The sequence below is a fragment of the Papaver somniferum genome, chromosome 8 (genome assembly GCF_003573695.1).
Source record: "Papaver somniferum cultivar HN1 chromosome 8, ASM357369v1, whole genome shotgun sequence".
Taxonomy (NCBI): domain Eukaryota; kingdom Viridiplantae; phylum Streptophyta; class Magnoliopsida; order Ranunculales; family Papaveraceae; genus Papaver; species Papaver somniferum.
In genome coordinates this window covers 38,881,626-38,892,629 of record NC_039365.1, presented here as the reverse complement: position 1 = coordinate 38,892,629, position 11,004 = coordinate 38,881,626, and the positions used below count along the sequence as shown (strand labels likewise).

The 11,004-nt window shown below is 34.9% G+C and overlaps 1 protein-coding gene and 1 pseudogene across 1 annotated transcript; both read left to right on the top strand.

The window, feature by feature from the left end:
* Window positions 1-2,386, top strand: LOC113302698 (annotated as a pseudogene).
* Window positions 2,387-9,888: 7,502 nt separating this feature from the next.
* LOC113305442 lies at window positions 9,889-10,684 on the top strand. Its single transcript, XM_026554474.1, has 2 exons — window positions 9,889-10,017; window positions 10,424-10,684. The coding sequence occupies exons 1-2, from the start codon at window positions 9,889-9,891 to the stop codon at window positions 10,682-10,684; spliced, it is 390 nt and encodes a 129-aa protein (XP_026410259.1).
* Window positions 10,685-11,004: the final 320 nt, after the last annotated feature.

Here is an 11,004-nt window from a genome sequence, read left to right as displayed (position 1 = left end):
TTCTCTGTCTTTTGGTTTTTGCCCGTACGGAAGAAGTTCCAAGTTTTTGTTTTATCTTCTGATTGTTATCTCGAGGAGAATCAATGGTATACATCAATGATGGATGACGCCACTTCCTTTCCTTAGTGCAATCAAAATCCTTAATTCTACTTTTTCCTGAAATCACTCCCATCTCTTTATCTTCCTTTGAGATTGGAATCTCAAAGAGTTTTGGTTCTGGGAATTTAAAGTTTTTGTAGTAAATGTCACAAGATCGGTTCAAAAGAAGAAGAATAGAGTATTGTTCAGTTCAATCCAATATCTAGAGATCAATGGGTAGTGCAGCAACAAAGCCAAGATATTCAAAGTCTAATCTTCTTGATACGTCGTCAAAGTCGATAAACGAGACTGTGAATGGCTCACATGAATTTGTGATCAGAGGGTACTCCCTTGCAAAGGGAATGGGGTATATGCTTTTTTCCGGACGGCCAAACTGCAGCTAACAAGGAGTTTGTGTCGGTATTTGTTGTGTTATTAAGCCCTGGTACTGATGTTAGAGCATTGTTTGAATTGAAATTATTGGATCAAAGTGGTAAAGGGAGACATAAAGTTGATAGCCATTTTGATTCTCCATTGGAGACCGGTCCTTTTACTTTGAAATCCAAAGGAAGCATATGGTACATTTTCCGATTACCAGTAATTCTAATCCGATTTTTGAATTCCAGTATGTAGTTTTTATAGTTCATATAAATTTGTTTGATTAGTGGATTCAATTGCTCAATTTGTTTGAAATTGCACACGAATTTGGTTTTTTATTTGGGCGGATCGCTGGAAAATAAATTACTGTTGCCTAGTGCATAAATGATGTTTGTATCTCGGTTTATTACATTACAGGGGATTTCCGCAGTATCTTAAAAGGTCGGTTTTGGAAAGTTCAAACTATCTGAAAGATGATTGTCTAGTCATCCGTTGCACGGTTGGCGTAGTGGGAACTCGTGTTGAAGGGAGGAAACATTATGCCATTCCAGTACCTCCATAAGATATGATTCCGAGTCTCAAGAGTTTGCTCGAATCTGGTACTGGTTCTGATGTCACTTTTCAAGTTGGTGATAAGACATTCAAAGCCCATAAGTTGGTTGTTGCAGCTCGGTCGCCTGTATTTAAAGCTCAATTTTTTGGGCTAGTGGGAAATCCTGGCATGAATACGGCAGTCATTGAGGATTTCGATCCCATTGCGTTTAAGGTATTGCATTTGACCGCTCAATGTTTTTAAATTCTTGCACCATCAATCTGCTCTCTGTTTCTGTCGAATGTATTGGCTTCTCTCGTCGTGACATAGATATACTGAGTGAAAAAAATTGATTGCTGTAAAGTTGAAAGACAACTTTTCTTCTTGTCTCAGGCCATAGAAACTCGTGGTTATGTTTTTCCTAATCCGTGTATAGATTTATCAATCCGGATACCTTATGTTGCAGGCCATGTTGCTGTTTTTGTACTCAGATGAACTTCCGGAAGCACACGAACTTTTTGACTCAGATCCTCATTGCACTTCAACCGTAGTTGTCCAGCATCTGTTAGCTGCAGCAGATCGCTTTGACCTTGCTCGATTGAAACTCATTTGTGAGGCAAAGTTATGTGAAGAAGTTGCCGCAAACACTGTGGCAATAACACTGGCCTTAGCAGAACAACACCATTGCGTGCAACTGAAAACTGTGTGCCTAAACTTTGCGGCTAGACCAGAAAATTTAGGAGGTGAGTGTTGTATTCAAAGTTCTTAAGTTAATTGAAATTCTGTATAGACTAAAAAAGGAGCACTAATGTATCATGTTTTTATCCATCAATGTTTCATGTACAGCGGTGATGCAATCCGAAGGGTTTGCATATTTGGAGGATAGTTGTCCCTCGCTGCTGCTAGAGCTGTTGGAGACGGTAGCTGAGGTGGATAAGGAATCAAGCCATATATTTAACAGAACGGAAACAACAGCAGCAGCAACACCAATACCAGTCTCCGAGGACTAGTTTCAAGTTGCTCTGAGTTTGTGGTTAAGTACTTTCTGTTGTGCTGTGAGAGTGACCGACTGTGAAGTAAAATATGTGAGCTCATGGTATTGGGAAATGGTAAATTTCAGCTGTAAACATGTCGCAGTGTTTCGGAGTTTTTTTCAGTGTTTGGTATATTAGTGGGGCAGCGTGCAAGAATTGTGAAACTGAACAGCGCTTGATGCGTTATAGAGTGAATGTATGTGAAGCTTTTTTTTCTTTTCTTTCCAACAGATCTTGGAATTAGTGTGCAGAAGCCTTGCAAAAAGAAAATTTCTTTTCTTTTCTTTTCTTTCCACTGGTTTTATAATCTCAACGAGAATCAACGGCATCAACGATGGATGACGCCGTACATAAAGCAAGTATTCTTTCCATACATAAAGCAAGTATCTTAATCTTTCTATCCTCGCTTATTATACGAAGTTGTCTCTAATACATTATCAAGCTACTCTTAAATTCAGTTTTGATTTACTAAAATATGACAATCAAACTTGACATACCAATGTTTGGTGGGTTCAACCGAGCTGTGCTCTAACAGTATACATTTAGTCAATTGACCTGTTAAGCATAGTCAACTGACTAACTTAGGTTTGACTTCTACAGACACCTCTAGTTGTACCTTTATATATTTTTTCAAACAACATTCTAATATTCTAACAATTCTAGATTCATAATATCATTTCTCTCAACCTTTCTCATAGTATTAGCGGGTCTGATCCAAATTTCTCGATTTTTTTTTCCTGATTTTACTAAAATCCTTTGACTTTTCATCCTTTTCAACATCTTTAGATTCTTATCATTTTATTGATATCAAGATTTCTCAAGAATTTTATCATTGATCGATAATTTTTTCTGGTTCTTAATTTCTGATCTATCTTTTTCAGCAATTTCATCAGCTTATTTTTGAAATTTTAATGCCTACAACTAGAAGTATGGCGAATCAACATCAAGGTTTTCAGAATCAACAAATGTAACTGGGCCTAGATCCCAGTAGGAGAAATTGATCAGTTGATAGTGGGGAATCCATTTCATCAAGCTGAATTGGCTTAGTTTATAAAGGGTAAATGCCCGTCACTATACTTGGTCTAGAGGCGCTATTTACTCCCTACCTAGACAAAAATAAAGAGAGTATGAATCCAACCCTCCGTCCTTGAATGTTCCTGCACACAATAGTGAAAGTTCGTCCGCTATGAACTCTACCAACACACATTTCGCACTACTGTTTACCAATATTTCCAATTTTATTTCAAGAAAAATTAGATTCAACTAATTATTTGCTTTTACATGATAAATATGAGTCTATATTGATCTCTACTTATCTATATTGGTGGACATCAATAACCAGCAACAAATATTGTTACCGATCATGGAGTTTCAAGACCAAACCCTAAGTGGATCTATTGGATAAAGATACATTATTTTGTTGATAGTTGTCTCAAGACAACTTTTACTTCATCAATTTCAAGTAATATTCTTGGCCTTTCATTTGGTCGTGAAATTTTGTTATTTCTTGAGACAAGTTTTAGGCAACAAGTTTCTTGAAATATATGCTTAGGATTTAACTACATAGTGTTAGGAAGGGAAATCTAACAATTTTTGTTTATCTTCACATTAACAAGACTATTATCTTCACACTATCAAGACTATTGCTGATAATATATCAACAAGTCGTACATCTGATATCATAATGCACAGGTGAATGGCTTAGGAAAAGATTATGTAAATTTTGTGATATCTGCTCAAAATCATGAAACTTCTTTTACATTTCCTGAAACTAAAGCAAGAATGCCAAATCACAAGCAATGGCTCATTGATCAAAATCAATTGTCTTCAGGGGTATTTGATTATCAAAATATTTCAGTGGTCACAATGTCAATTCTGGTTTTGGATTTCATGGAAATGGTAATAAGAAAAAGAAATATAAGACTAGCAATTTCAAGAATAGTCAGTATCAAGATGGATCTGGGTCTAGTTCTGATAGTGGTAGTACCAACTTCACGAATGGACAATTTCAAGCTGCTTATCATGGTGTTTCAACTGCAAGAGGGTACAAACTGACTTTTTTCGGGTTGAGTGTCAGATTTGTAGGATGATGGGTCATTATGATAGTAGAGTTATTTTACATATCATCCTCTGAACCACACCAACAACAATACTTCTCCTACTACTTCTGGTGGCAATGTTGCTGAAGCACGACAAGCTTTTACAGGTATGCATGTTATATATAGCTCTGCAAATAGTGATTCTTCAACTCACTGGTTATTTGATTCTTAAGCATCTACTCATATGACTGGTGATTCATCAATTTTGCATAATACTTCTGCTTATTATAGCAAGAAGAATGCGACGGATCGGAAAATATAAACTTCCAAGGAACCGGGTTTCTGCCCGCTTGGCAAGCTCCGACTTTCCGATGCGCTACTCGAGAAACAGGGTTTTCAATTTTTTCGTCCCAACTCGATTTTACCAAGAAAATATCCATCGATTATTTTTATCCAAACTGCTTTATAAGGATATAAACTACAGTCGTTCTTTTCTCTTTCAAGAGACATACTTGGGTGATTTTTGCAAGTAATCAATTGCTCACAGGCCTGTTCAACCTGGAGGTTAACATATCCACAAGACTTGCATCATCCCTATAAGGTTTTTTGTTTGAGTCATCGTACATGCCTGCATGAATTAGTTTTGATTTATCATGAGATCCTTTGGACTCATTCAAGATAATATCAGAAGAACATTTCGGTCTTGATTCAGATGAGGAAGAACCATTACCATTGTTCGTAACCTCTGATTTAAAGAGTGGTTTAACAACCTCTCGTGATATTTTAATTGAGTCTTTTCTTCTCTTTCGCTTAATCTTACTTTGCCTCATGTCTTATAGGTTGGATCGCATCAAATACAGATTGTTAGATCTTATCGTGTTTGTCTGCTCTGGTGCCAATTAAAATGAGGAGGGTATCAATTACACAAAAATCTTTTCGACATCAACCTATTTAAGACACAACATGTGTAATCTAATTCAAACAAGTATTGTCATGGAGGTCACTTTTAAACAAGGTGACACCGGGTATATAGAATAGGTATCGAAACCGAACCAAACTATTAGGATCAAACCCAAGTGTTGGATTAACGGACAAGTGTAATTACTTTATTATAACTAAAACAATAATTATAATGCGGAAAGTAAAGTAAGAGTATACAATAAGATTTTGTTAACGAGGAAACCACACATGCAGAAAAACCACGGGACCTAGTCCATTTTTGAATACTCTCGGAATTAAGCCGCCAAACAAATATTTTACAACTTTGTATAGTTGGGACCAAGTAAAAAAAATTGGTAGGTCTGTAAACAAGCCTACGACTATGTCTAAATTCAAGTGCACAACGTCTATTGTAACATGGAAAATACAGGTCGATCCCACATAGACAAGGTGGGTGTAGAATGGATTCTGAAGTCTTATTAAACTAATTCAAACAAAAGTAACACAAAGGGGATTGTTTTGTGTCGATACGACAAGATATTGGCAGTGAACAAGTAATAAAGCAGATGGTAAACAAAGGGCTAAAGAGTACTAAGGTAATTGAATCCACCTCCAAATCATATACTAAGGCAATACAATTCAAGTTATGTTCTTGTCCCTTTCCTTGAAGGTCTCAAATGGATGATTTATCAACTAATATCACTAACTCACCCCTAGTATTAGTTGTCTTCTTACAGTACAACTAATCACAGGCTAATTTGATCAGTTAACTAACTGATCATTCCTAAAACAGTGAAGCACATCAAGAACAACAACTTGAACATGAATTATCTCAACATATGATTAAGGGTTTCATTTAAACCCTAGCAAATGAAATTAGAACATACTGAAGGTGATTAAAATACAATTGTATTAAAATAACTATTTGATCCAGCTAAATTCAGATGTTTTTGGTTACACAACAGTAGCCTCTATTTATACGCAAAACTTCTTCTTAATCACTAGAATTTGAAAATTAGAGAATACCCACTCACTCAGAATGCGATTTCTGATAGAACCCTACTCTGATTCATCTCTGCAAGTCTTTGATTTGATGTTCCAGCTATTTAAGCTAACCCTAATCTTATCTCTCTCAACCATAGCTTATAGGGTTACTGTTCTTGACAAGAGAAAAGATAAGATTGAGAGAGAGAGATAGAGATTAAGTGTCTAATTGCATAGGATGGATGATAGAGTGGCTGTGCTCAGAGGTGGTGGGGGATGGAATTGATTGATGGAGGGATGGTGAAGTGATCGATTTGCAGAGGTTGGAGAAGATGGGAACGACGTACAAAGGGGGTGTTTATATTCTGTTATATTATGAGAAGAATGGTAGGTGCTAGGCTGTGAGGAGGGAGCAGTAACGGTTGATGTATCGCATAGAGATGTTGTTGGATGCTTAGCAGTTGTATAAATTCTGAAGGCTCAGGGTGAAAACGGGTTTGGGTCTTGGATCTTGGGTTTTATCTCTTGGAAGATCTTCTTCTAGGCCCATACCTTCTTCAAAGCCAATATCTCAAGCCCACTTCTAGTTTTGGGACGTGAAAGCAACATTCTTCACTTGTGGATGAGGTGCAAACAATATTCTTCACTGACTTCTAGCGGAAGCTTTGTTGTCTCTCTTTCATTGTCACCAATTATCTACCCTATGGCTTCTCTATTCATTCAAGCTTTATTTAGTACCTAAGAACACAAAGTTAATTAGTAAAAGTATTTTTTCTTGAAAACAACGAAAATACAGAATTTGGGATAATATATGATTTTAAAGCACAAAAGATGAGTTAATTGGCAATAAAAAAAGGTGTAGAAATATGCAATATTTGGCACTCATCACTAACTCCAAGTTACTTAGTTTCTTCAATATCCCCCTGCCTACTACCAATCTAGTGAACGCACGTGAATCCTAAGATAGAGTCCACTATCTTAAGTTGCTTCAACCGCGGTGAAGACTTATAGCACTCAACTCATGTGGATCGTATTCCGAAATAGTAAGAGACTAATCTTATTCAGTAGCCGCTATATCAATATCAAAAACTAAATTAGAGATATATGTTGAATTATCCAAAGGCTCTTCCATTTAAATAATATAAACTTCTTTATATCGGTTTAAATCAATAAAGATTAAGATTACCAGAATAATCAAACTCTTAGTAAAGAGAACCATAAAATGACAAATCGTCGATATACACAACAAGTTATGAAAGTCTATCAAAAATAGACAAACTTGTCAAATATCATTCAATCAAGTGTGCACGAAGCATAATCACAAAGATAAAGATACCAACTAGAAAATCTTCTTGTATTCAATTCTTCAGTCTTTAATGTATCTCCACAAACAACTTGATTCACTTGTGATCAACCGCATACAAAACGAAGTATGTTAACAATGGATAATCACAAGCCTATCTTCAGACATCAAAATAGATTTGATCTTGTCGATACTTGATCTAGTTCGAGTGACCTTATATCAAACGAGAAGGATCACAGAATAAGTAAACAAACCAGTGAATCTTAAGGTTCAACTATTGTTAGTCAACCAAATCAATAATCAAATATAAAATAACAATATGATTATAATTTCCCACGTGAACGGTACTTTTAGACGCTTCTTGATCCCACATAATTCCTTAAATGAAGCGGACGTAAGATATTTCACCTGATTAGGATACTCTCTTCTCTAAGTGAGTGTTACAAGTAATACTGCTACGCGGCTTCCTACACTGACTACAAAATGAAGTACGTGTGTTCTAGGATAAGTTAATAAGAAAAACAAACTTCAATATATATAGACCAAGGTAGATTTGACACCAAGGAATTTCCAAATACAAAAATATTAAAAGATATGCAATAAATACCAATTTTTCAATTTTATATAATTCCAACTGATATACTGAAATCTCTTACTCAATATTAGCTAGCATACAAGCATACTTTACTAATATATTCTCCAAAAATATGATTTAATTATTGGGAAATTAAAGACAGAAATTCCGGATATCAAAAGATATTTTGGAATATTTCGGTTTAGGATCTCACCTTGAGTATCAAGGAAAGTACTTGAACATTAAGAAATAAGAGTTTAGCACGTGTTCAAATACTATGTTGACATCGTGAAATTTCCATATTAACCAAAACATATTCCGATATCTATGCAAACCCCAAAATAATAGACAAATCAAAAATACGTTTTATGAATGGTTCACCTAATAGGGATCGGTAATGTTATGGATCCCCAAGTAAGGGATCAACATGCTATATATAGATTTCCAATTAGGGGTCGGTCCTTCTACGTATCCTTGGGACTGATTCTAGAGTAGATCCTTGTTTAAGATATCAGTCCTAAAATAGATCATTTTTCTCCTTTCAACTACGAAACAAGTTTCGCAAGTCTACTTCCTTAAATTCATGTAATTAAACATAGTTTTATAGGCATGGAATCAACCAAAGTTCAACGCGCTAAACTAGTAACGAGTTAACAAATAATGTTATATCATATCTGTGAAGTTCAAAGGATAAACGTTATATTCTGTAATCTGATATACCAAAGTTTTATGAAACGACTAGTATATACTTCCTTGACACTTCGATCATAATATAATAGTCAACCAGAGATACATAAATATAACTTCATATGTTATGTTTTCAATATATACTACTTAAAATAAACATAAATAGAAATGGAAATAAGTCCAGTTTATATATAACCTCAAATACAAGGATAATGTTTACGTTGGTGTCAATACGTCTTCAGGTTCTTCAGACTAACACGATTTTGTCTTAATAATTTTAATGTTCCTAGTCTAACATAACGAAGTTGACTCTAGTAATATATAATCAAGCAGCCTCGAGTTTTGGAGCTAATATATGACAACCAACCTTGACATACCAACTCTTGGTGGGTTCAACCGATTAATGCTCTAACACAATGGTTATGACCGCTAATGGAAATATGCAATCTTTTGACAAGATTAAACCTTCGGAAATCACATCAGGGGAGATTCTGGTAACCGTAATTTCTCAACCTCTAAACCTAGTTTTTATAAATTCAATTGATTTTAAAATTTTAACCCAAACACTGTAATCTTACTCTGAACAGGAAAATGTTATAGCAAGAATTAGAGGGAATAAACTCTTATAATCTTCCATGGCTAGTAATTGGTGATTTTAATGCAGTTTTATCAATGTATGAAAAGAAAGGTGGTAGAAATCCATTAAGAGAAGCAATGCTAGATTTTAATTATTGTCCCGATTCCTATGGCTTAATAAATGCACCAAAGAGTGGAATAGAGTATTCTTGGTGTAATAACAGAGTTACTAAAAGAGTTCTTTGTAACTTGGATAGAACAATTTATAATTATAAGTGGTTGGATTTATATCCAAACTGGGAATACAAAGTTGGTACCAGAGGTGTGTCAGATCATGGATATTTATGTGGTGCAAATAACTCTTTTCATAAACCTCATAACATTCCCTTTAGAGCTTTTAAGGTTTGGTCTTCTCATTCAACTTTTAAACAAGTAGTTAATACAACATAGAATAAAGAAGGGTGGGAACCTTTATTTTTGTTTTCATGAACAAACTGAATAATTTGAAGATAGTCTTAAAAAGCTGGAACTGGGAGGTGTTTGGAGATGTGAATGGAAAACTAATGCAAGCTGATAAAAAAGTAATGGATGTTGCTCTTCAATCAGACAGAAATTCTGAGGATATCACCCTACTTAATAACTTGGTTACAGCTAGAGAAGTTCAAGAAATCTTATCAAACCAACGAAGATAAATTCTTCATCAAAAATCAAGAGTTAAATGGTTGAAGGAAGGTGCATCAAATACAAGGTTGTTTCACACAAGTATGAAGATAAGGAATGCTCAAAATACAATTTATGAAATTGAAAATGAGAATGGTAATCTGGTGGCAACTCAAGAAGAAATTTCTGAGGTCATTGTGCAGCATTTTAAGTCAAAATTTACTTTCAGTGAGGTACAAATGTCTGAAGATTTATTGAATGTAGTTCCTGAAATTTTGAGTAATGGGGATAAGATTTTAATAGACTAAATTACTTGTGCAAATGAGAATATAGTAGCAGTTCAAGATTTTGACCCAGACAGCTCTCCTGGTCTAGATGGATTTGGTGGTTGGTTTTATAGAAAATACTGGGATATAATAGGCACTGATGTTATCTTGGCCATCCAATATTGCTGGAAAAAATGTCGCATTCCAAATGAATTAAATTCCAATTTTTTGGTCTTAATATCTCAAGTGAATAATGCGAAGAAACCAAATCATTTTTGGGCCAATTGGATTATCCAATTTCTTCTTTAAAATCTTCACTAAGATTTTGGCAATGAGAATAAGCATCTTATTAAGTAAAATCATTTATCCTCAGCAAGGTGATTTTATAAAAGGTAAAACCATTCAGGAGAAAATAATTTTAGCATCTGAAATGGTGAAAGAAATGGAAACAACTAGAAGAGGTGGCAATGTAGCTATGAAGATTAATATTTCTCAAACATTTGATTCTCTAAGTTGGGAATCCATTTTTGAAGCCATGAAGAGAGTCGGATTTTCTGACAGAAGTTTGTGTTGGTTGAAGATTTTATTCTCATCTGCAAGAATCTCAGTGCTGGTGAATGGAAGACCAGAATGATACTTCTCAGTGAGCAGAGGACTAAGGCAGGGAGATCATCTGCCTCCCATATTATTTATTATTGCAGAGGATGTCCTCGGTAGAGCTTTATCTAGAATTTTGGTTGAAAAAAATGATTCCAGTGATAAACAGAAATGGAATTTGTCTAACTCATATCTTCTTTGCAGATGATATGTCTATTTTACAATGGATATATAAGAAATATAAGAAGATTGATGAATACTCTAGATGAATACCAAAAATCCTCAGGCCAAATGATAAGTGCATTCAAGAGTAAGCATTTTGTTGGTGGGACTTCTTTAGTAAGAAAGGAGGTAATA

Coding starts and splice junctions, on each gene's coding strand:
- LOC113305442 (XM_026554474.1), top strand. CDS start 9,889: ATGAAGATAAGGAATGCTCAAAATACAATTTATGAAATTGAAAATGAG. Junction 10,018..10,423: donor CAAAATTTACTTTCAGTGAG/GTACAAATGTCT, acceptor ATTTATCCTCAG/CAAGGTGATTTTATAAAAGG.